This window comes from Theobroma cacao, chromosome 2 (genome assembly GCF_000208745.1).
Source record: "Theobroma cacao cultivar B97-61/B2 chromosome 2, Criollo_cocoa_genome_V2, whole genome shotgun sequence".
Taxonomy (NCBI): Eukaryota; Viridiplantae; Streptophyta; class Magnoliopsida; order Malvales; family Malvaceae; genus Theobroma; species Theobroma cacao.
Genome location: NC_030851.1, coordinates 40,597,828 through 40,623,559, shown reverse-complemented (window position 1 = coordinate 40,623,559; position 25,732 = coordinate 40,597,828). Strand labels below are relative to the sequence as shown.

General features: G+C 35.9%; 4 protein-coding genes across 4 annotated transcripts; 3 read left to right on the top strand and 1 right to left on the bottom strand.

Annotated features, from left to right (window-relative positions):
* Positions 795–7,886, top strand: LOC18610488. The gene is made up of 11 exons (XM_007046170.2): positions 795–874; positions 1,384–1,691; positions 2,435–2,512; positions 2,630–3,189; positions 4,596–5,228; positions 5,335–5,489; positions 5,889–6,073; positions 6,175–6,308; positions 6,403–6,740; positions 6,817–6,920; positions 7,228–7,886. Exons 2-11 carry the CDS (start codon positions 1,406–1,408, stop codon positions 7,296–7,298), a joined length of 2,544 nt encoding a protein of 847 aa, XP_007046232.2. The 5' UTR covers positions 795–874; positions 1,384–1,405; the 3' UTR covers positions 7,299–7,886.
* On the top strand, positions 10,844–15,641 carry LOC18610485 (probable receptor-like protein kinase At5g15080). Its single transcript, XM_007046166.2, has 7 exons — positions 10,844–11,446; positions 13,235–13,569; positions 13,691–13,826; positions 14,216–14,352; positions 14,457–14,580; positions 14,836–15,339; positions 15,434–15,641. The coding sequence occupies exons 1-7, from the start codon at positions 11,233–11,235 to the stop codon at positions 15,535–15,537; spliced, it is 1,554 nt and encodes a 517-aa protein (XP_007046228.2). The 5' UTR covers positions 10,844–11,232; the 3' UTR covers positions 15,538–15,641.
* LOC18610484 lies at positions 15,781–20,491 on the bottom strand. Its single transcript, XM_007046163.2, has 7 exons — positions 20,154–20,491; positions 18,985–19,134; positions 18,678–18,893; positions 17,877–17,998; positions 17,525–17,688; positions 16,435–16,589; positions 15,781–16,182 (listed from the first exon to the last, which is right to left on the bottom strand). The coding sequence occupies exons 1-7, from the start codon at positions 20,382–20,384 to the stop codon at positions 16,087–16,089; spliced, it is 1,134 nt and encodes a 377-aa protein (XP_007046225.2). The 5' UTR covers positions 20,385–20,491; the 3' UTR covers positions 15,781–16,086.
* Positions 21,821–25,440, top strand: LOC18610483 (hypersensitive-induced response protein 2). Its single transcript, XM_007046161.2, has 6 exons — positions 21,821–21,987; positions 22,982–23,174; positions 23,664–23,784; positions 24,259–24,350; positions 24,432–24,528; positions 24,762–25,440. Exons 2-6 carry the CDS (start codon positions 22,986–22,988, stop codon positions 25,118–25,120), a joined length of 858 nt encoding a protein of 285 aa, XP_007046223.1. The 5' UTR covers positions 21,821–21,987; positions 22,982–22,985; the 3' UTR covers positions 25,121–25,440.

Sequence of the window (25,732 nt, the reverse complement as noted above, 5' to 3'; positions counted from 1 at the left end):
AGATTAATTTAATAATTGTGTGATATCTTTTTACTACATATATTTGGCATAATGTTCAAAAAGTCTCTAAACTATCTAAAAAAATTTAAATATTTTTTTATTATTTTATTTTATTTAATTAAAATTTTATATTTTTATTTTAAGTCAAATAAATCATTATAATTAATGATTGATTAATTATAATTAATTAAAATTAAAATTATTATTTTATATCCACACGACATTAATGTGAAATGTGAAAAATATTACATTATTATGCTATTATAATAAATTAATATGTCAAATTATCATTAATTATGACATGATGCTAATATAAGTATATTATATTATCATTAATAATGATATGTTAATATTTTATATTAACGTATCACGACATAAAATATCAAATATCATTTTAACTAAATCAATAATTAATTATAATAATTTATTTGACTCAAAATAAAATATAAAGATTTAATTGAATGTAATAAATATATAAGGATTTATTTAAAATTTTTTTGAATAGTTTAAAATTTTTTAAAATATTATGTCTTTATATTTATTTTTTTATAATTTTTATGGGCTCTAGCAAACAGCTCCTGAGCCAGATGAAAATGGGCTCGAGCAAACTGCTCTTAGCCTAGCCTCTGAGGCCCATTCCACATCAAAGAAGGGCCGAACTGAAAACTGATCAAAACGCAAAGCAAAAAGCCTAAGCCGCAAAAGTAATCGACCCGAACCCGAAACCAGAAAATCTGACGGTCGAAAATAACAGATCGAAAAAATCGATCTTAGCTAAAAGGTCCCGTCAGGAAATTGGATCTCCCATTTTTCAGGCACCAAACAATTAATATACAGAAGGAAAACAACTTCACAGCCTTTGATCTCCGATCAGGTAAACCTCTCACGGTTTCACTTTTCTCATCATCTCATTTCTCTTCCTTCTATGATCAAAAGCAAATCGTTCAATCACATTTTTGTTCTTGAATTTCATCTTTGCTTTCTTTTTTTTTTTTAATTTTCACCTTGCTTTTGATTTATTTCAGTGATTTTATTTATATAGAATTATTATTTTTCTTTTCTTTTACTTGAACTTTCTTTTGAACTTAGAAAGCTAAAATTGGAGGTGATTTATAGAATTAAGGGCAAGGGCAAGGAATTTGGTTAAAGGAAAATGGTGTAGTTTAGGTTATTGTAGGAAGGGTAATGTTTGGGAGTGACTTTGTTAACTCAGCTTTCTGTACGTTTAACATTCACTTTTGTTTGAGAATCGAGCCAAGTGAGGAACATGACGGATTCTGAAAGAGAAACAAGCCTGGGACATGGCGTGTCTTACTGGCATTCTTGTTTTAACTTGGTACTTCCGGTATTCTGAGTTGGAAAGTATTGTGTTTGATTTTGCAGAAGCTGATCGTGGTGTAAAACAATGAATTTTCTGCTGCCTTTGCGGTCCAATCAACAGGGAACGCCAGAACCACCTCCAGTACCAGAAGAGGTGGCGGAGTCGCCTTATGTTTCTAAATCTGCGACAACTTTGGAAGGGCTTATAGCTGAAGATCCATATCCGGAGTACTCCACAGTTGAAAATCATGGTGGAGAAACCAATGGATTTGAAGGAGAGAGTACTGATGTTGTGAGTGAAAAGAATGCTTCTGTCCTGGAGAATCACACTGATGTTTCTGAAGAAGATGGATGGATCACTATTCCATATAGTACGTGCACGCTAACCTCTAAAGCTAACTAATCTACACATTTTGTTTTGCAATCCTTGATTCTTGTAGTTTTTACTGTCTTTAGTTGTGGTATTGACTTTTGATGATTGGCTTTTACTCATTTTCTTTCCTTTTTCTCCTGTCCTCACTCATTTTAAAAAAATTAAATTTGTAATATAATGATTTGTTTATATAGGTCCTTGTTTTGAGTGTTTGACCCCATTGTATTCATTGAATCAATCTGGTTTTAACACCAAATAATTGAGGTTGTGTAGGAAGCCCTCTGGCCTGATTTTTGTATAACATTTTGATTGCTGATTTTTACAGCATCGGGAATCTAGACTGAGTCCAGAGGTAAATGCCGTAATCGCTGATTCATAAAAGTTTAATATTACCAATTTTGATGGTACAAGAAGTTAATTTTGGTCATCTGGTTGTTTAATAAGGTAATCTTTTGGTAGGCTACGGTTTCAACTGTAGGAGTCATTAGTATGACATAGAATTGTGGTCGTGATGGCTTGTTACATTTCTTAAGGTTCACAATGTTGGTGGAATTATATTAGGTATTTTTTAACTTGATAAAAATTTACTGACATGATTGAATGAAATCTTATGTACAAATTTTATCTTCCTGAAGTTTGGTATTTGGTGTGTGCTCTTTAGTCTTGATCTACTTCCTGAATTTATATACAGTTTATTTGATATTTCTTTATTGTATATCTAATCTTGATATGCTTTTGTAGAGGATCTCCCTGATGATTGGAATCAGGCACCAGACATACATTCTTTACGTTCCCTGGATCGTTCTTTTGTTTTTCCCGGTACCTTTTTCTTTTGTGAACCTCCTGCTTCATTCAGATTTTTTATGGAGTGGATTCATTTTCACATAGGAGATATTGTGCTTGTAACATGAAACTTGATCTTGGTTTCTTCTCCAGGTGAACAAGTTCATATTCTAGCGTGCTTATCAGCGTGTAATCAGGAAACAGAAATTATTACCCCATTTAAAGTTGCTGCAGTGATGAGCAAAAATGGCATGCGAAAGGGCATTGAGAAACAAAATGGAAACATGGAGGTTGAGACAAATTCAGTGCCTGGAGGAGTGGAAGTGAGTCCCAATGGCACAGTAATCGATCAGAATGGTGAAAACTTGGAGAAAGAGAGGATTGATGCTGCAAAGGATGTTTCTGCTAGTGAATCATTTCTTAGGATGGAAGATCACAGAAGACAGACTGAAATACTATTGAAAAGGTTTAAGAACTCTCATTTTTTTGTTAGGATTGCAGAGTCAGGTGAGCCTCTCTGGTCAAAAAAAGGTGCTTCTGATTCGTCTCAGATGGATAGTCAACAGTCAATTGCGAATGAAACCAAAAGCACTTCCAAGAACATATCTAGTCTAAATGCAGTTATTGATAGGGGAAATTTTGATGCTAATGTTTCTGGTGGAGTAGCTAGAGATACTGTTAAGTGTTGCTCTCTTTCCAATGGAGACATAGTGGTTAGTACCACAGAACTTCTACATTGTTAATGACTTTGTTTTCTCCTTCTTTTTGACTTGGATAAATGCTGCAGAAGTATTTGCACTTAATTTTTTTAGCTGACAGATAGCATGTTAATTGTTTCTAGTTTATATGCAAAATTGATGTTATTATAACTTTTGCTTGATATTTTTGTCTGGATTGTGCTGGATGTGTTATGGTGAACCTAAACATCCATTTGGTGTAGTAATTGCAGTGTTTTTAAAATCGCTGACTTGCATAGGGATGACAATGGCAGGGGGCAGGGGCACAGGCAAGGAATGCCCTCTCTGCTACTGTCTTTGCCTCTTGCTCGAACTATCACTTTCTGCTCTTACCTCCAATTAGAGGCTAAACCGTTCTCCCAACCTTCACTGTCAAAGACTGGAAAGAATGCACCTCCTTTTCCAAAACTGTCTCCTTTTCCTGACAGGAAATTCTTTAATTACAAAAAGCTACATTCATCTGGATTTTCTAGGGAAGCAAACAGAAAATATAAAATGAAAAAGGAGGAGAATACATAGATATTTTGGAGCCAAGTTGTTGAAAAGAAAAATTGGACATTTTGATGATGAGATGGGGTTACTATTGGTTAGTACCTTGATGTCATGTAGAGCTCCTTGCCTCCGTCTTCCATGGATCTTTGCTAGTGAGACCTTGCTGCATGATATAACATTTGGTTTGCTGGTGCAATTTGGGAAATTTGAACATGCGGATGATTCTGATGGAAAAGAATGATTAGACTATGTTGTTTGCAACTGCCAAAAGAATCCTAATTGATTAAGTTTTGGTCAAGGGAACCAATCAGTTGTTAAAGATCTGAGTTGAGAAAAGGTAGGTAACTTGGAGAAGTATAAAGATAATTGCAGGTAGGATAAAAAAATTTGATAACATTACTGGAGAGAAGAGAAGATGGAAAATGGTTAGTTCAGTTTAGGACTATGTTTTTCCACACTTGGTATCTTGGTAGAAATCTGGGGTATTCAGCAAGGAAATTCCTACCATTTCATTTGTAGGCTTCCTTATGAGGACTCCTGATAGCCAACTTAAAAGATATTGCTACTCATGTAAACTGAATTTGATGGAATGATATTTTCAGTTTACTACATATTGCAACCTGGCCACTGCCTTGTTCTTGTTCCTAGGCTTTTTTAAAAATTTACTGCAGGAAGCTTATTCTGATTCCAAACTGCTTTCAATTAACTGTTATCTTGCTCTGGTTCTGCAAACTGATTGCAGAAGCTCTTGGGTGCAATTCTTCTGTTTTGTTTCCTAATTGTTTGTTTTATTGACCATATTGACTTGAATCTTATTTTGCTAGTTGCTAGGTGACTTCTTGATGTAGACTACTGATTCTCATACTACTTCTTTGTTTGGAAGGATGCAGGTACTTTTACAAGTGAATGTTGGTGTTGATTTTCTAAGAGATCCTGTCATTGAAATTCTTCAGTTCGAGAAATATCAGGACAAAAATCTGTCTTCTGAGAATCAGGAAAACTTAGTTTACGAAAATCAAGACCCATGTGGAGAACTGTTGAAATGGTTGCTCCCTCTGGATAACACTCTTCCTCCACCTCGTACTTTATCTCCTCCTCCTTTAGGTTCTGGTTCTGGAATTGGTAGCACATCTCAGAGGTCTGCCTTTTCTGCCTCCTCTGGCTCTCAGCTCTTTTCTTTTGGTCATTTTAGAAGTTACTCTATGTCATCACTTCCTCAAAATGTCGCAACTCCTCCTGGACCTGTTAAAGCCCAGAGTTCTAAACCATCATTTGACCTTGATGAGTTGGATCATTACTCTTCTCAGAAGATTTTGAAGAGTCAAAGAACAGGGACTGAAGGGCTTTTATCTTTCCGTGGTGTGTCACTAGAGCGGGAAAGATTTTCTGTCCGTTGTGGATTAGAAGGGATCCATATCCCAGGAAGAAGATGGAGGAGGAAACTTGAAATAATTCAACCTGTTGAGATCCATTCTTATGCTGCTGACTGCAACACGAATGACCTTCTTTGTGTTCAGATAAAGGTAAAGCTTAACGTTCAGTTTTCTGATAAATCATAAATACTTTCTCTCCAATCTCTATGGACATAGTCACTAGGTTCTTTTATTCACTCATGAAGCTATTTTGCAGAATGTTGCTCCAGCACATATACCAGATATTGTAGTTTACATAGATGCTATAACAATTGTTCTGGAAGAGGCTTCAAAAGGCGGACCACCTACATCCCTACCAATTGCATGTATTGAAGCTGGTGATGACCATAGTTTGCCAAATCTAGCTCTCAGGTTGTTTTTTACTCTAGGTACCTTAATTTACTTCTAATCATCCTTTAACTTTTAGCATTTTAGTATAATGACCAGGTATCCACCAAGAAAAAGAAAAATATGTTCATCTTTTGTTGCTGTATCTTGCCATGCTTGCTGAGAATGTATGGCATAATGTTGTGAGTACATTTTTAATGAGCAACAAACCCAAATGGTTGCAGAATATTAATGAGTAAATTAGAAACAAACACTAGCACACACAAGGACTGCCTTTTGGTGTATATGTATATGGCCATTATCTAATATCCTGAAGTGTGTTTGGAATTAAGGTTTAATTGAGTTATATTTACTGTCTTATGGTGCTGTGAAAGTTGGAAGAGTTGTCTATTCCCCTGAGCTTATTAATGGTTTTTGTTGCAGGCGGGGTGAAGAGCACTCTTTTATTTTAAAACCAGCTACTTCTATGTGGAAGGACCTCAAAACTTATGGTGAAAAGTCTAAGTTGTCCAGTTTACGACCCCCTTCCAAGACTTTTGATAGAAAGGGAAGTGCTTCGACAGTTAACCAGTATGCGATTATGGTATCATGCCATTGCAACTACACTGGTATGTACACTTCTTCTAGTTTACAGTATCATCTGGCAAATTTTGTGTTAAATACATGTTCTAACTAATAACATGTCCTTTTTTTTTTGTGTTGAATGCAGCATCAAGATTGTTTTTCAAGCAGCCAACAAGTTGGAGACCACGTATCTCTAGGGATCTTATGATCTCAGTTGCATCTGAAATGTCAGGACAATATTGTGGGCCCAATGAAAGAGTCACTCAGCTTCCAGTTCAGGTTTTATACAATTTGATTCTCTCTCTTTCTTGCTCGCTCGCTCTATCTATCTATCTAACTATGACAATTCTCATTCAACTGGTGTGATTGTCAGGTCTTAACTCTTCAGGCTTCAAATTTGACACCTGAAGATCTAACCATGACAGTTCTTGCCCCAGCCTCCTTTACCTCACCTCCTTCCGTGGTATCGTTGAATTCTTCTCCAACATCACCAATGAGCCCATTTGTTGGTTTTTCTGAGCTTGCAGGGAAAGCAAGTAGTGTGCACAAGCTGAGCTCAATGTCCACTGCATCAGAGAATCTGAAACAGAATGGTGATGCTGGGGCTAGGTTTACTTCTTTCAATGAGCAGTTGACTCCAATAGCTGATGTCATTCCAACTTCTGGTTTGGGATGTACTCATCTCTGGCTGCAGAGTAGAGTACCATTAGGGTAATGCGTCAACTTTTCTAATATTGTTTCAAATTGTGAATATAGAATTGGTATTAATTCACACTGATTGCTTCAGATGTGTTCCTGCTCAATCTATGGCTACCATCAAGCTTGAGCTACTTCCATTGACCGATGGCATAATCACTCTTGACACTTTACAGATTGATGTTAAGGAGAAAGGTATCCATCCATTTGTTTTCCCCTCTTATGATTTGCCTTACCCATATAATTGAACTATGTTAGAAGAAATGTGTGGTTTATGCGTCTTTTCTGGATCAATTGTATTTAACAGTGTCTCTTTACCAGCCATTAAGGTAGATTTATGTTTACATTGTTGCTAGCACGTTTTGCAGGTTTTATTCATTTCTTTCTAAGTCTTCATTCAGTAAAATGTTTACACTTTTGTATTAAATATCATCAAATGTAATGCTTAAGGTCCATCCTCAAAGCTAAAGTTCTTATGGAGAATCCGTTTATGGTGCAACAGGTCTTACATATATCCCTGAGCACTCACTGAAGATAAATGCGACTTCTAGTGTCTCCACAGGGATTATTTAGGATGGATTGCAACTTGTGTTTCTTACATCATGTTATCTTTAGCCATCAAGGATTTCAAAGCATCATTCATTTTGTTACTCGGTATTGGGCTTCTAGTGCCATATTGTGCAGAATCTTTGGTACCAAGGTAGATATCTTCCTGTGTTTAGCAGAAAAGGGATTGTCTTGCTAATTCGTCTGAAAACTACAGCCACGAATGATTTCTTGTAAACTGCAATCGAGAATGACATTTGTTGTATACCCCCTTTGATGGGAAAGAAATGTTCTTTGTAGATGAAACTAGAGGCGTGAAAGTGTATCAGTTGCAAAGAAATCACGAGAACTTGAGTGCTTTATAGATATTCAGGCCACACAAAAACTTGTTAGTATTCAAAGACAGCCATGTTACCCTTCCAAAATAGTGAATTTATAATTTTCTGTTGAGATTGTAGCATCTCTGGTTCACGTATAGCTCAAATGACTGGAATTTGCAGGTCAAGAAGACTAGCCCTGGTTGTGACTTTAAGAGATAAGCCAGGCGTTGTTTCTGTTCTCTATCTATATGATTTTGATTACCAGTCATTAGAATTCAGACTTCAAACTTCTGTATTTACACTGTTCAGTTTTGCATTTTTCATCTTACACTGCCTTTTGAATATGTAGGCATTTCAGCATTTGGTTTGGGGCAGGTGAATATTATTAACATCAAGCTTAGGTTGAGGTTGTCGAGCATGGATTTTCGATCCAGGCTTGTAGCTGATACCAATGAGCTGCTGAGTGTGAACTGTGAACGGTAATCTTGATTCTTGACATATAATACAGAATTGTTTTTAGATGCACACGGCCAGGGTAGCATTTGAAAGCCATGAGAAAGCACAGGTCTACCTTCGCTTGGGAACTAGCTTTCCTTCACGAACAAAATAGCCTATAAGAAGTAGGATATAGTAAGAGGATAGGTAAGATAAGTCGTAAGAATAAGAAAATCCTAGTTGAAAATCTTGACAAAAATAAATGCTGTTAGGTGGCTTCACCTGCCAACCTTGATGTTGCAATGCTGAATTGTTGTGTATATATATAGATATTCGAAGTCAAAAGAAAAGAGCAATTCCTTGAACGGAAGGAGTTCGTCAAGTTTGCTTGGGCTGCCTATACTCTATTAAATCTTTTAAATTCCTTTTAAGTAGTATTAATTTTCAGGTCTGGACTAAAGAGTATAGGACAGCTGTTGGGGTTTTGATGATTTTCTGGTATATTTCAATTCATTCTTAATTTCTCTTTGTTTTTTATGCCCTACCATTACTTCTATTGGTTTGAGAAACAAAAGGTAGTAAAATTGACAACCAATTGAATACCTTTAGTTTTGTCCATAAAAGGATTGTAAACGTCATAATCTTTCAAATTCATTTTTTTATCTTTTTATAGCAAAATTTTGGGACTGAGGATGGTGGCTCTAGAACTTTAAGTTGGTTGTAATGTCAAATCACAAGACTAGTTACTACCAAAATTAGAAAGTGAATGGCAATTTCAATGTGTTAAAACTTGTAGGAATGTGACTACAATTTTTATTATGGGATGGACTAAGAAAAATGACCATTGGTGTTGAAATTTTCCTTAAAGCTTGCTTGCCCCCATATCATCACTCCTAGCCAAAGTGCTTTTGTTGAAGGGAGAAACTTGGTTTGAGGAATGTATTTGCTTGCCCATGAATTGGTCAAGGGGTACACTAGGAAGAATTTTGTCAAACCTAGATGTGCTCTGAAAATTGATTTCAGGAAGCCTTTTGACTCTTTGGATTGAAACTCCTATGTTCTCATTGTCCATCAATGGGGGTTTGGTTGGATTTTTGCGGGGTAACACAAAGAGATCCACTTCCTTCTTACTTATTTGTCATTGCTATGGATGTTCTGTCTAAGCTTCTTAATGAAGAAACTGCACAAGGTGTGATCAAATATTTTTTTTTTGAAAATCACAAGGTGTGATCAAAATATCATCCCAAAAATGCCATAACGTGGGTGTCCAGCACGGCAGGACTTTTATCAGTCTCTGGTCTTTAATAAACAGCTCAGAAAGTGAGATACTCCCTTCAGGAATTCCTCAGCATGCTGTTACAGATATTCAGTCTTCAATCTGGTTTCCTAATCAGTCAGCTGCCAGTGAGATATTTGGGTGTGCCTCTTGTTCCTAGGAGGTTCATCAAGAAAGTTACTCAACTATGCCATTCTTTCTTCTGGAAAGTTAATTACAGTCCTGTTAAGGTGCTCGTATCAGTTGGGATTTCATCTGTCATCCCAAATCTAAAGGTCTTGGGGCTGAAAAACTTAAAGGAGTGGAGCAAACCATGTATTCTGAAGAATACTTGGCTAATTCTTATCAAGTCTGGTTCTTTATGGGTGGCTTGGACTTCAGCCTATATCTTGGAAGGCAGGAGCGAACTTTGGCTAGGACAGTTATCTGTCAGGGGCATTCTAAATTTCATGTCAGGACTGTTTGCCAGTGCTATTAGGGGGGAAACAAATGAAGGTCTGACTGGCAAAAACTTGTTTGGTTCCCTTCTCAAATTCCCAAAGGCACTCCCTCATTGCTTGGATGACTGTTTTTAAACAGACTACCAACTACTAATAGACTGCACAACTGGGGCATTTCATGTTACTAGCAGAAGCTGTGATTGCTTTGCAGTAGCGGAAAGGACTCTTTGTCAGGATATTTTGCACATGTCTGGTTTACAGAAGCAAACTGGAGATTGACATCAAGAATGCTGTTATCTACTTCACTTGGAGGGATAGGAACTGCAGACATTTCTTGGGTCAGAAAGCTAATACAGTTTCAGGAAATCCTGGAAGTTCATTGCTGAAACTATCAGAGGGGAAGCTGAGCAGTTTTACAGGCATTGCAAAGGGATAGTGTGAACAAATGCTCTCTGTAACTGTTTTTACTGCCAATGTGCATGTTTTTAGCTGTGAATTCTAGTTGCTGCTTCTCAGTATTCAATTGTAGCAGGCCCCCTGGTTCGAGTCACCGTGATTGCAAAGGATTTATACTTAAAAATATGTAAAAGTATTTGTATTAAAAAATATTTATATATTATCACTTAAACACAAGTATTATTTATAAATCTTTTAAATGTGTAAAATAAGTGAAAATACTTATTAAAAACAAAATGGAAAAGGGAGGCATGAATTTTTCAATGTCGACGCGCGCGTTGGCGTCCGCCCACCGAAGTCGGACACGTCACCATCCAAGTAGGTCCCACTTCTTATTTTATATTTTTTTGTCTATGCCCACACTGCCCACGTTTTTTCACCCCTTCCCGGCTGCCCGAACTACCCTCCTCTCGTCTTTCTCAACGTGCAATCCCTCCAAAGCCAGTAAGGGGTAAAATCTGTCTCTCACCGGGCACCTCCTGCCCCCTTTTTCTCCGGGCAGCCCCATGTTGCTTTTTCTCTAGTCTTTGATTCGATTTAGAATTAAAAAAGAAAAAATAAAATAAGAGAATCAATAATAGTAAGTGAAGAAGAGAAGTGAATATTTTTCCTTTTTTTAATCTTTTTATTTGTTTTGCTTTAAAAACTTTTAAACTATTCAGCTCAGCATTTCAGCTTGTGAGTACATTTTCGTGCTTTCAGCTGAGATTTATTAATTCCATCTTCTAATAATAAAGAACCCAAAATAGAAAAGAAGAAAAGAAACAAACTTTGTTTTGTTCTTAAGCATTTTCCAAGCTCCATCAACATCCTACTTTGTTTTTTTTTTTGTTTTAAATTTGGGTTTTTTTTTTTTGGGTCTGGTTAATTTGATCTGGCTCTTTCCTCAACTGGGTTTCTCTTGTTTTTAGCTTTCTCTACCTTTTTTTGAAAAAGTGGGGTTTTGGGTTAGAACATTACTAAATTTGGGTACTTTTAGTTTTTGTGGGGTTTTGATGGTATGAGAAATTGTTAGGGCTGGAAGAAGAGAGAAGATGGGATTAGGTTTGGAGGAAGGAAAGGCGAAGTCTTGGGATATGTGCAAATCAAAGGGAAGGAAGAAGAAGAAAAACAGTGAAAAAGAAGATCTTGATGATGAAGCTGTGATAGAAGAAACAGGGTGTTGGGTTAAGTTGAGGCTTATTGGAAGCTGCATTTCTGCAAGATCCAAAGTTGATAGTTCTGTTAGTGGGACCAGTACTCATTATGGTAATTTTTTCATTTTTTTCTTGCTAAATGTTACTTTTCTTTTTGTGCTTTGCTATTAAATTGTAGAACTTGTTTCTTTGTTTTTGGTTACCTGGAATTAGTTTGAATCATGATCTCTTTGGCATGTTTTGCTGGATGGAAATGATATGTTTATTGTCATGATCATTTATTGATGTGAATGTGCTTTTGGTAGTTTGTAAGTAGCTTGGAGATGACAACGGGGAAGCCAAGCCAAATGCTAGCTTTTTTCTTTTGGCTTGGTGCAGCCTTTAAGATGCTGCATCAAGCTTAGTGAGATATTATTCAAGCAGTGTGTTTTCACTGATATGATTGGGGCCAATTAGTAGAATTTAACTAGCTATATCTCTTTTGAAAGTGGGGATTTTATTTTTTTGAAATTTTGCATCCAATGAGAGTTTAACCAAAACCTTGAGCGACTTAAATATATTATGAAATTTGGAAGTTCCTGTCTTGTTCTCATGGATGATCTTGAAATTTGGAATGAGTTTGTTAATGTGAAGACAGAAGAATGGATGACAAAGGACTGAAGATTTATTTACTTTCCATGATGCCTTGTGTCAACCAATAATTTAGTTGCTCAACTTGTTGTCAGTTTCATTTTCTCTTGCATTCTGTTTTGCTTTCGTGGCAGAATCTTTTTAACTTGTAATGTGTTCATTTCTTGTAAATTTTACAATCTTCAGTCTTGTTGCGTGGAAAGATAGGTCTTGGAAACACTGTGAAAACTCTCGTTCTTAGCACTAGAGCTGATTGTCTGCCACAATCAATTTCTTTCTACATGGTGTTTGTTATTGTTTTAGAGGCTAGGGAAGGAAATCAGTTGCTAGTTGGAGAATTTGATATAAATCTTTTGTTCACAGACTAATTATAGAATGTGAATTTAGGTGGTCTGAGTTAGATATTAATGCTGAACTCTCGTGGATGACAGCAGCAAGTCAGTGTTTAAGTGAAGAAACAAACACAGTGAGAATAAGAAGTGAAGGAAACTGCAGTCTGTGACCAATCTTTTAGAGAATTAATTAATAACTGGATGACTAATTTAGGAAACAAAAGTATTAAGATTTGCAAGTATGCATTTTAATAATTTCCATTTAAGCAAGGTTAGTAGAAATCCAGAATTTCTTAAATGAGAAAGAGGTTTGTTCTCTGGCCTAAAAAGAATAGTAGATCGTTTTTATTTGGGAGCAGTTACGGGCTACGGTAGTGACAATAGGCTGCTAAAAACTTGTGGGATGATATAATGGCATGTTTGAAGCAGTGTCAATGGAATATTCTTTTATTGCTGGTAGTTTGAAAGAAGGTTTGTCTGCCAAACTTAGCAGCAATTTGTCAAAGTAGTTGTATTTGAATGGTGGTAGCAGAATTTAGGTTTGTCAGTGCTGGTGTGCCTCAGTTTGGGTGTTTCAGCACTAAATCATTTTTGTATGAATATAGTTTAACTTTTACGGTCTCCTGTCTCTATTTCTCTCTCAAAAGTTTTACAGTCCATTGTGATTTGTTCTTAGTAATGGTTGAAACCATCCTCTTTAGCTGTTTGTATTTACTGCTCCATTTTAAATGAATTTGAGAAACTCAAAGAAGTTTTACCAGATATATATACTCAAAAATGGACTATATTATCACTGTATCAGCATTCTAATCATGCTGGAACTCATATGGAAAATGGTAGAAGGTGTGGCAACTCAAATTCCACAAATATGTGTTTTTCCTTGTAGAGACCCATATAATTTTATCTTCTAACATGTTAATCTGTGCATTGATGAACAGATAGCAAATCTGCGAATGATACCAGTAGAGATCAACCAACAGCTCCAGTTGTCTCGTCTACAACCACTAGCAATGCAGAAAGTAATGCATCTACTTCCAAACTTGAAGAAGAGCTTAAAGTTGCATCCCGGTTACGGAAGTTCGCATTTAATGATCTAAAGTTGGCAACTAGAAACTTCAGACCTGAGAGTCTCCTTGGTGAAGGTGGTTTTGGTTGTGTTTTCAAAGGGTGGATCGAGGAAAATGGAACAGCTCCTGTAAAACCAGGCACTGGGCTTACTGTTGCTGTTAAAACACTCAACCATGATGGCCTCCAGGGTCATAAAGAATGGCTGGTTTGCACCTTTCCTCAGCATTTTCACTGTACAGATTATGTCATACCAGTGCCTCATTTTCTTCCTGTTTTCATTAGAACCATTTAGTCTTTTGTTGATTCTTGGATCATCAATGTGGCAGGCCGAAGTTAATTTTCTTGGTGATCTTGTCCATCCTAACTTGGTTAAACTTATTGGTTATTGCATTGAAGATGATCAGAGATTGCTAGTGTATGAGTTTATGCCTCGCGGAAGCTTGGAAAACCACCTTTTCAGAAGTACGTAGTTGTTTTTTCATCTTTAAGACAAATTTTTTGATCAATGATATTTTACTTTAAAATGTTCATTTTTTTAGGACATCATGAATGTTCATTCACAACCTATAAATAGGTGGATTTCAATCACTTGCTATATATATTTTCTTGTGAAAATTGAGTGAACAAATTTCATCTCTTTCACATATGGCTGCTTTTTAGATTGAAGTTTCAGAAATAATGGATCCCCAATCTACTTCAGAAGATGCTGACCTCTTAGATAGTCTGTTGTATTACTGCTTAACCATGATAGCTTACATATTTATTATAGCTATATTCTCTAGTTGGGAGTTTTATGTTCTTAGATAACATTGTAACTCTCTGTTGTTTATTGCAAATTATGATTTATGCAGGATCCTTGCCTCTTCCGTGGTCCATACGGATGAAAATTGCACTAGGTGCTGCAAAGGGTCTTGCCTTTCTTCATGAAGAGGCAGAAAGGCCAGTAATATATCGGGATTTCAAAACCTCTAACATCCTACTAGATGCAGTATGTGGCGAAAGCTTTAACCTCAATAAAAATTCTGTTTAAACAAAAAAAAAAGAATTTTTTCTTTGGTATGGATTACTCATTATGGTAATTTGCCATTGCAGGACTATAATGCAAAGCTTTCTGATTTTGGACTTGCCAAAGATGGTCCTGAGGGAGACAAAACCCACGTATCAACCCGTGTGATGGGAACATACGGATATGCAGCCCCAGAATACGTAATGACTGGTAAGCTTTACTTAAAAGGAGATGCTTCTAAAAGTTTGCCAACTTACATCCCCCTTCCCCATTTTTAATTCCCTCAACCTTATCCTTGAAAGTAAAAAGATGTGCAAGTTAGCTTTTAATTTCGATTGCCTGCAATTTTCTGTATGTATTTCCTTGTTTTCAATAACATTCGTGCTTATCCCTATGAAAAGCAATGCCTTGTTTTTCTATTTCCTCCTTATTGAGTCTAATCAGATGAACATAATTCTGTATCAGGACATCTTACATCAAGAAGTGATGTCTACAGTTTTGGTGTGGTTCTACTTGAAATGTTGACTGGTAGAAGATCCATGGACAAAAACCGACCTAACGGAGAACACAATCTTGTGGAATGGGCTCGGCCTCATCTAGGTGAGAGAAGAAGGTTCTATAGGTTGATAGATCCTAGGCTTGAAGGTCACTTCTCAATTAAAGGTGCTCAGAAAGCTGCACAGCTGGCTGCTCACTGTCTTAGCCGCGATCCAAAAGCCAGACCTTTAATGAGCGAAGTGGTGGAAGCCTTGAAGCCTCTACCGAATCTCAAGGACATGGCAAGCTCATCGTATTATTTCCAGACAATGCAAGCAGAACGCATAGGGTCCAGTCCGAATGCTAGAAATGGTATCCGAACTCAAGCCGGATTGCTTTCAAGGAATGGGCAGAGGAGCCTTTCCATTCCAAACGGTTCCCATGCTTCTCCCTATCACCATCAGTATCCCTATCGGTCACCGAAACCCAATGGTAAACCATAATGTTGGGTAGTTAATTATCCTTTTTTTCCTCGACCTCTTCTCATCATTTTACTTCCTTTTCCCTTTCTTTTTTCTCGGTATAGATGTATTCTGTCAAAGCATTTGTTCCCAGACAATGGAAAAAGCAACAGTGAAAACATGCTTGCCTAATGTTGTGTTTAGGATGATAGCCTCCCCAGCAGGATAGTCATGGCAGGTGAAAGCTTGTAGAGCACAATGCCATGTTAACCATCTGTTGCTTTAATCTATTTGGAAATATTAAAGATTTGCTCTCTCTCCTTTCTGTTTTTTCTTCCTTGATGTACACAAAGTACTTGTTTCTTGGTAGCATCCGCTTGGCTGTAAGAGTTGCCTGTAGCGAACATTGTCTCTCTTGGTGAGTAGCCTTTTATCCCGATCAAACACTGTTTGGCAATGAGTTGTTAGATCATTGGCAACTAGTCCATCAATCATTTTGAAGAATTCCTTGAAGGAATTTAGAACAAGTCTAAAACATATGATTAGTGATTAAATGTAGAATCATGGTTTGTGATATAGCCACGGTTCAAACTCAAATGGACTCTTTAACTCCTTTCATTATACTACAGGCAATTATTTTTAGCACTTTGGACAACTACGACACTAGTTGATTTACACTTAGATCTATGATAAGAAGACTAACTTATTATGGGACCTCTGGCTAGATTTACCCAGAGTTCCAGCCATGATCCTGATAAAGATGTTGGTATGCACCCCATCAAGCTCTTCTTGTAAGCTGCTCTTTCGATGTGCTCTCAAAGATCTTGTCAGCATTTCCAACCTCAAATCCATCTCGCCTGTGGAACTCTTGAACCTGTGCAATTAAGTTCATAATACAAGTAGTCAGTACCTGTGAAGCGTTTATAGTAGTACGTATTTTTGGCAGATTAATCGATAATCAGAAGATTGTGTCTACAGAGAAGCAATGACATTAAAACCATTCAAAGCTAACACTGTGAGCTAATATCCACAATGGATCCGTGTAAATAGTAGATTTTTTGTACATTCACTTAAGTATCTTATTGAAATTAATCTCTCTTATCAACAACCAAAATATTGTTAATACCTCATTCTCAGGCAAGTTTTTATATTGAGGCAGCACAAGGCGTTCTGCGAACTCGATGTATGAACAGGGGACAGACTCATTGACACCGTCAGAAAAACAGAAAGGGATTGAATCTGCCACTGTTGAACTTTGCAGCAGAAGACCATCAGGACTCACTGAAATGGAGGAAATAAAGCCATTAAATTGTCAACTTCATTTTCCAACCAATAACATGAGCAATAATTGATTATTGACAATATTCAACATGGTCATAAGCAGCATATCTAACAGACAGAAAAATGAGTATACACATGAAAGCTGTTGCTAGAAACGCAAATGGGGTTGAAGGAGGAAGGAAAAAGACAACAACCCCTAAATAAGCTAAATAGCTATTGCAATATGAAATGTTCTGAACAATTTCTAATCTTGCAGAAAGGTTCAATAGTTTACTTGTATAACGGAATAATAATCCCAGCTGCGCCAAGTGCATGTTCATTCAAGATTTCTTATTCATTGATGATTACAAGGAAGCATTCAGAAAAGAATACATTTAACCCCTAAAGTTGGAGCTATTCACTAGACATTTATGCACAACACCATATGCATATTTTATTGTTGAGTTTTAAAGTTAGGAAAGAAATACAGAGAAGCATCTAATCTTAGCCTCTTAATGGCTGGAGAAATCCAGAGTAACTATAAAAAGCTTGAGAGCTCCTCAAAAAGCTTTAATTTTTTCTTATTATCTGGTTGGCACCAAGTATTTCCCAGGTTATGAAGACCCTTAACTCAAGCATGATTACAGAAAACACACACACTCACAAAGATACATAGCATTTTTACAGCTTAATCCATTAAACTCTCTTCTTTGCGCCAGAATGCCAAAGGAACTTTTCATTCTCTAAAATTAAAATTAGAGCAGCCAAAAGCTATCATTTCATACTTTGAAAGACCTGCTTTTATGAGTATTTAGTGTATTCCATTCATCTCATATCCTTCCTATTCCATTCTATGACATTTGACATTGAGAGAGGAGTCTGCTTGATATAACTATCAGCAATTTCCATGTATGACTAATATAAAACAGCATGAAGTGTTTCAAAAAGTTGCAAACCTTTTGAAACTCCTCCTTCAGAATTCAACTTGAACCCATTCTGTTCGATGAACTGGTTGAGGCGTTTGATATTCCTCAAGTTAGATTTCAGCCGATGAGTGGAGATAGTGACATGATTGAGTGCATAGCCATTGACAAGGGTCCAAGCAGCATATTCACTTTCCCTGAGCATTAGACAAATGTAAATAAGCATTTGTAAAGGAAGGCTTGTCCATAATCAAACTCAATCACCTTAGTTCGTATAGCACTAAGATGCCAAAAGGTAAAGTCCGCTCATTTTATATTGTTAAATGTTCTATCTTCCTAGAGAAAATATGTTTGCTCAAATAAAGAAAGACAATCAAGTAAATACCCTGCCAGTTGTTGAAATTCAGAATACAAGGGCTTCTCCCATGTTAAAGATCCCAGAGAACTTGCAAGAGCTGCATATTTATTCCCACTACCAGATTTTTCAGTGTATTTTCTGATTATTTCCTGAAATATCATTGTCACTAAAATGAGCAGATGAGAAACAGAAACAAGATGCAAGGACAATGCCAGATGCAAATTATGGTCTCCCCATTATAGCATCTTTGGCTAGATTTCTGTACAAATAACTGAGGGATCTTTCTATGTTAGAGAAAAAGAAAGGCATAGTTTTTTATATTAGGGCTTTCCCACATTAATTATTGACCTCGAACATCATCTGTAAAACAGTGGAGATGAAATCGTAGAATATAAAAAAAAAAAAAATCTGCTAAAACAATTATCAGTTTAATCCAACTCTAGGCAAGAAAATTCATGAATTCTACTGGTCTTACAAACATTTGGAGGCCTGATAGACGCAATTCACATTTTTTAACTAGTTTCACTTAAGATAAATAAAATTTAGGAACCAACTGTGATACCCCACATTCACATCTGATGCAAATATGATTGTTAAGACATATATAATAATCCAAATTCATTATTACTAGTAATTTGAGCTTCAATTTTTGAAGATCACATGGTTTAGGTCCGAAATGTTATTGAGCCGGTGCTTAAACTTGAGTCGTTATAAATAGTATTAAAACCTGCACTAGTCCGATGTGGGTTTCCACGTTGCAAGACCACGTGGTTCACCAACCACGGCCAAAAAATAACGTTGACTTAAACTGCACCAGTACAGACGTACCTGAGTTTTGGGGCTCATTTGATCCACGAGAAGCTCTGAAATGAATACTCTTGGCAAGGGCCCATTAATACCACTGCCACCATCTTGTGAGGAACTACGGGGAGGAGAAAACCACAAGGCTTTCAATTTTTTAGCAGGAAATCTTAGTTCCTCCTGTTGTGTATACCCGTAGTCCAGAAAAAAGCTTGCAATGGAGTTAATCCCATAACCATTTACCTAAATTACCAAATGAGATAGAATTCAAAGCTCAATATAATTAATTAAGAACAATTGATTCTCAAACAATTTGAAAGCAAAGGCAGCTTACCCCAAAAGTCCTGAAAGCCAGATGATCATAGCAGATTTGTTCGTCATCAACAGAGTGGACAAGTTCCAAGATGGCTTTTGCAGTGGGGTTTCTATTTAAATAGACTGTTTCCATACTTGTCAAGACATCTCTGAAAAATGATTCACCTCCCTGCAACAAAGATAACATATAAGAAGTAAATGGTTGAGATACAAATATTGGACAAAAGTAAAGTAAAAAACTTGAAGATATTCACATTGAGAAGGCCAGAGATTGGCTTTGCCAGCTTCCAGGACCAAGTTAAAGAACTCTGCAACATCTTTTTCCCCTTCTTTTTTTCCTAGGGAGGGATGAGTCTTAACAAATCTTTGGTTTTAAGAAGTTCAGTTTTATCTTAGCTCTGTTTTCTCCTACTTATAAGCCAGAATCTATCGTGCTGGACGCCAATATAGTAAACTAAAACGTGAAGAACCAACACCTGCTTATTAAATTACCCTGCTGGATCTCTCTAGAAAGTATAAAGGAAAAAAACTCCCTTATTTTTGTAATAATTTTCACTGCTTTAGTCACACATACAATGCATAATACCAATTTTTTTCTAGTTATATTGATCAAAAAAGATTTATCTTTTCGGCTTTAAATTTCAAAATTACCATGCACTTCTTACAATATAAGTTAAAAAAAAACCATTTTCACACAAAAATATTGAATATATCTATACATTACTTAAATTTTATCAAATAAAATCACACAAAAATCTCCATAAGTTTGTGTTCTTTTACTAGTATAATTGATCACTTATTATTCACTAATTACTTTATAATGTAGAATTTAAATAATTTAGATATTAAATTAATCATATAATCTATCACTTAAGCTTAACTCAAACACTGAGAAAGCGATAAAATTTAGATAAAAATCTTAAATTTGAGCATTTTATTAAAAAAAAAAAAGATGAACTATATATCATATGAAAACAGAGCTTAAAATTATTAATTTAAAATACGTAAAATCGGTGAAGTTTTTGTTAATACTTTACGTGTTCAGTCATCTAGCAGACTCTAGCAGGCACGTATACGAGAAAAGAAGAGCAAGAAAAACAAGAACTGTAAGCTGAAACAGTTCCACAATGAAACATTATTTCACGAAAGATTATCATTCTTTTTCACTAAGAACAAGAGGAGGATCACCTCGTGACGAAAAGAGTGGGATTGAACATCTGATTTAGAGGCGGAAACGGTGCAAAACTTTAGATTCCCGGACGAAACTGAGTTCCGGGGAAATGAAAGGTGGCTGAAGGAAATGAAAGCACGGCGTAGCGGTGGAAAGGAGAAGGCGGCCAGAGACGGTACCGGAGAGGCGGTTTTAGTAATCGCCGACGAACAACGACACGAGGAAAACATCGTTGATACTAGTCTCATGAGATTCGTCGACTGTAAAAGTATCAACTTTACTGACGGGGTACCGATCAGAGAGTACTTTTCGGTTCTTTCCTTTTTCTGAAATTCCTAGAAATCCTTTTTGGTTATAATTATTAATTTATAGTCTCACCACTTACCTTTTTTACCAATTTATGACGTCATTATAGCTAAGCAATATTTTTAAAAATAAAAAGAAAAAAGAGTTACAGTGGTAATGTTGCACGTAATTACTGTGGTAAAGTACGTGATCACGCAGGATATTGCGTGGTGATGAGAGTGGCTAGTTGGAATTGCGTCCGATTCTAGCCAGAAGCCCATTCCAAGCCGGCATGCACTATTAAAAGTGTCTGGATAGAGATTGAACGTGGACATGTCTTGGCAACTGCTTGGTAACCATTTGACCTTTATTTTGTAGGGGCAATCGGGTACTCTCGACACTAGGTTAAGAGCAGGCATTGTTGTCTTAATCATAAATATGTAAATATAAATATATACTCTCGACACTAAGTTTAATGCTGAACATAAACATGTAAAGATAAAAATTATATCGATATTAAATTATTGTTTAATTTTTTTAAAAAATAAAATTTTATTTATAATTACATAATATAAATTTCATTTTAAAAAAACAATCATAGGGTAATTATATTATGTTTTGTTACTGAATTTAAAATTGATTTTAAATTAATTGTTTCGGTGATCCTTGAAGATATTGGATCGATTCATATCATATGACAATCATATATCGATTTCATTTTTTTTAATAATCTTGTAATATTTCTTTAAATATTGTAAAATTTAGGGTTAATCTTGAATTAATTGCATTCAACAAACTTCGAAGATATTGGACCTGTTAGATGTTAACCCAAATGGTCCATATTGGATGGGCCCTCTCTTTAGGAGAACGACGTCCATAACAGTATGGCAATGTCAAGTTATGAACCCAAAACAAATTTGGTGTGAACCACTCCATTATTCATTTAGACGTGATCATCGGATCAGCATGCTTTGATTTAGATCAAAATCGGATTAAATTTATATAAAAAAGCTTTTTATTTCTATATCATAATAAAAAATTCTTACTTTTTAATTTATATTCACAAATAACTTTTAAACGTTTAATAAAAAATAATAATTGTCAAATTTAATGAAAACGTGTACTTTTTATTTACGAAACAATGGATGTATATTTAAAAAAAAATCTTATTTATTCTACACCAATTATGATGAATTCACGGCAGTTACCAAAATAAATTTTTTTATATAAAATAATTGAGAAATTAGATCCTCGTTTAAGGGATATAGTGACGACTTTATTTCCCGCGTGGTTTGTAAAGCGACGGCGCAAAATATCTTCTACGCGCTGAAACAGACAAAACGACTAGGGAATAGAAAGACTTGTCTCTTCCCATTCCGTCCCTATCCCAATTCGTCGCACTTTCTCATACGTCGTCGTCTTTCCCCGAAATTGCTTTAGTTCTAATTCGAACTATTAAATTATCATCAAGGAGTATCAGATTGCGCGACTCGCGAGCGAAGAGCAAACTGTGTTTTCACGATTTATTTGCCTCTTTCTCGGAATCTTGAATTCCTTCTTGTTAAGGTAAGCCAGGATCTTCCTATTTTTTCTTCTTGGAGTAATGCAATTCTCGTAATGATAGATTGGGTTTTCCATTTTTTTTGCTTTCTTTTTTCGTTTTTGATTTCCCTCTGTAGTTTTGCTCACTGACTGTTGTTTTTGTCTTTGGTTCTTTGAAATCATGAAAACACTTGATTTTCTCATTATTTTGACCTGAAAGTTTCTTGGAAAGCTTCGAGTTTCTTTATGAGTTGACTCGGTTTTCACGTTTTGCGCCATTGATATTTGAGTCAACTGTAAACGAACCTTGATTTTCTTATTTCAATGAAGATTTGTTTTTGTCTTACGTGGATACGATAATACAGTATTTTAATGACAAAGGTGTCTCTCTTTTTTCTTTTTTTTTTATTTCTTTTTTCTTTTTTTAATGGTGGTAGCTCTCACTTCTCTGTCCTGAGCTGTATAAACAAATAAAGTTCTCTTAGTTCTATTAAACACAACGTTTGCTGACTATTTCCATCTTTTGAAAAGGTGGTTTTATTTGGTGGGTCGTTTATCTGCACCCTTAATTGTTATGTAATAAGAAGGCTTGAATCGTATTTGCTTTGTAGTTGAGTATATATTAGAGAACCCGTCACGATCAAGGTTGAAAGATTTAACGAAAGTTTCTTTCTTTTGTTCTTATCTTTTCGATTTTATGTTTGTGGATGTATTCATGCTTGTTGGTATCTAAAAACCTCGAGTATAACCGGTAACAACTGTCTTGATTCTTGACATGGGTGTTATTTATTTGTTTATTACGTTAGATGTGATATATTAGTATGAGTTTCTTGTGTCTTAGTTGAGTATTTAAAGGAATTGTCGGAACAGTTTGTTTGGTTTTCTACAAATCGGACGCAAAATGTGTGTGAAAGAAAGATTGATTTGTTGTGTGTGTGTTTTTCTTTTTACGTGAATTTAATCTTTTGATTGGAGGCTGTGTATGCTTATTGATGTTGGAATAATTGATTTGTATCAGAAAAATGGGGCAAGTTCTTGGGTGTATTCAAGTGGAGCAGTCAACTGTAGCTATTACAGAAACCTTTGGGAAGTTTGATGAAGTGCTTGAGCCTGGTTGTCATTGTTTGCCTTGGTGTTTCGGAAAACAGGCAGCTGGTTTTCTCTCCTTGCGTGTGCAGCAACTGGATGTTCGATGCGAAACAAAAACCAAGGTTTGTTGCATAATTGATATCCACATGACTGGTACATTGTTTTGAATTTTCAATCCAAAATAGCTGTTATTGTTTTAGAATTCATAATATGGTTTGATTGGATAAAATGCTTCTCATAAGATAAAAGGAACGAGTTATTGATAATGGAAGTTTAAATTTTATTGTTTGGAAAATATAAAGAGAAAGGTAATAATGAGTTTGATAAGGCAGTCAGAGCACTTAATTATTTTTCTCAAAATTTCTGAGCGTTAGGTTCTTTTTCCATCTAATTTGTACTTTTATTTATTTTCTGAGGGGTTGAAAGAGAAACAGTTATTACAAATTGATTGAGAGATTTTATTGTAAAAAGCTGTGAGAAACAGTGTTGGATGGAGTTGATGCATGGTTGGTTATGTGCTCTTTTTAAGTGAAAAGCATTCGCTGATCTGTCTAGAGTGTGGACCTCCATCTATTACTCCTACCGACTCTGATATTTTATAATGTCTTCAGGATAATGTGTTTGTGAATGTGGTTGCTTCAATTCAGTACCGAGCCTTAGCAGACAAGGCTCAAGATGCTTTCTATAAGCTCAGCAATACCAGAGCTCAGATCCAATCATATGTCTTTGATGGTATCTATGTTCTAACTTTATCTTACTTTGTGTAGAAAAGTGAATCACGGCTGCTCTGCTCCATCTTCTTCTATTTCTAATATCTTTTGATCAACTCTATGTCTAATATCTGATCTGTGCTTATTTTAAATTTGAAAAATTATTGCTACTTACGCCTCAAAAAGGATTTCCTCATTGTTTGGGACCTTTCATATGATTTTTCCCTTGGCACTGTCTCAGGAATCATCTGAACCTCATTCCATTTCTCGCCTTATAGAGGATGTGAATCATTTGAATTCTCTCTCTAAAGTTTTCTCAGCTTTTTGCTCTCAAAGATTTTGAATGTTTTGAAGAATTATTCTGTGCTTTGAACCCTATGCAATCTGTGTTTATATTAATCAAGTCTACTCATACTTTACCTGGCCAAAATTCAAGTCATTATGTTTTTAGATCATAGTTCTGAGGATGAACTAATGGAATATATTTTTTATTTAGTTATTAGGGCTAGTGTTCCAAAGTTGGATCTGGATTCAGTATTTGAACAGAAGAATGATATTGCCAAAGCTGTGGAAGAAGAACTTGAAAAGGTATTGCTCTGTCCACTATGTTGCTTTAGGAGTAACCAAAGTTGTTCAGACTAAAACAGACCTGCTATTGTGGATCTTTAGGCCATGTCGCATTATGGGTTCGAGATAGTTCAGACCCTTATTGTGGATATTGAACCAGATGAGCATGTGAAGAGGGCAATGAATGAGATAAATGCAGGTATATTTTGCAGAACTTTATGAATACTTGTATTTATTTTTCTGTTTTAGTTGGCTTCCTTGCCCTTAATTTATTGAAACTGTACCTTGTTAGTCAATGTTCGTACACTTGCTAGCCTTGGAATATTCAGAAGAGCTACCTGTGCATCAGATGAAGAAATTATGTTAGGATAGTATAGCTTGTTTAACCATTAATATTGTCTATCCTGATATATGTTTACTTGTCATAAATAGCTGCTAGATTGAGGGTTGCTGCCAATGAGAAGGCTGAAGCAGAGAAGATACTGCAAATCAAGCGAGCTGAAGGAGATGCTGAGTCAAAGTATCTGGCTGGACTTGGTGTAGCTCGGCAGCGCCAGGCTATTGTAGACGGACTTAGGGACAGTGTGCTGGCCTTCTCTGTGAATGTACCTGGGACAACATCTAAGGATGTGATGGACATGGTTCTTGTGACCCAATACTTCGACACAATGAAGGAGATTGGTGCATCATCAAAATCCAACTCTGTTTTCATCCCACATGGACCAGGTGCTGTAAGAGACATTGCTAGTCAAATCAGGGATGGCCTTCTCCAAGGCAGAACCATTGAGTAGCCTCAAGTCTTGCATAGCATTTTGGTTAATAACAGTAGGGAGTGGGAATCCGAATTCGGCCTAAGCATCGTTACCCCTCCTTAATATGATTGAGATTTATGGTTCAAGTTTCCTTTCTAAATCTTTGGACTTTCTCAATATGTACAAAAACTATATAGTAGGAGTAGTACATGCTTGTTAACAAATTGGGTGTTGAGCTTTGTTATTGTACCTAAAGATATGACAGTTTTTGGTTGTGGATAAAAAGATTTAATGGCTTTTCATCTGTTGCTACCACTTGTGTATTATATTTGATACACTGTCAATGAATAATTTCTATACGTTTATCATTTAGCATTGATTTATTTACGAGATAGTAATATTTGATCCATTATCGACAAATATAAACCCTAAACCCTATTCGGATTGGATGATTCTGTTTATGACGTATGTGAAAAATAACCAACACGGTTACTAGTCACTACCAAACACTGGAATCCAGTTGAAAGAACTCATCTAAAATCCAACACTCTGGACTGAATTACCTCAAACAGCAATTCATCTGAAAATCAAGCAAATACTGACCGATAACACCCTGCCTGCAATATTAGTGACTGAAATTAAGTAAAGCAA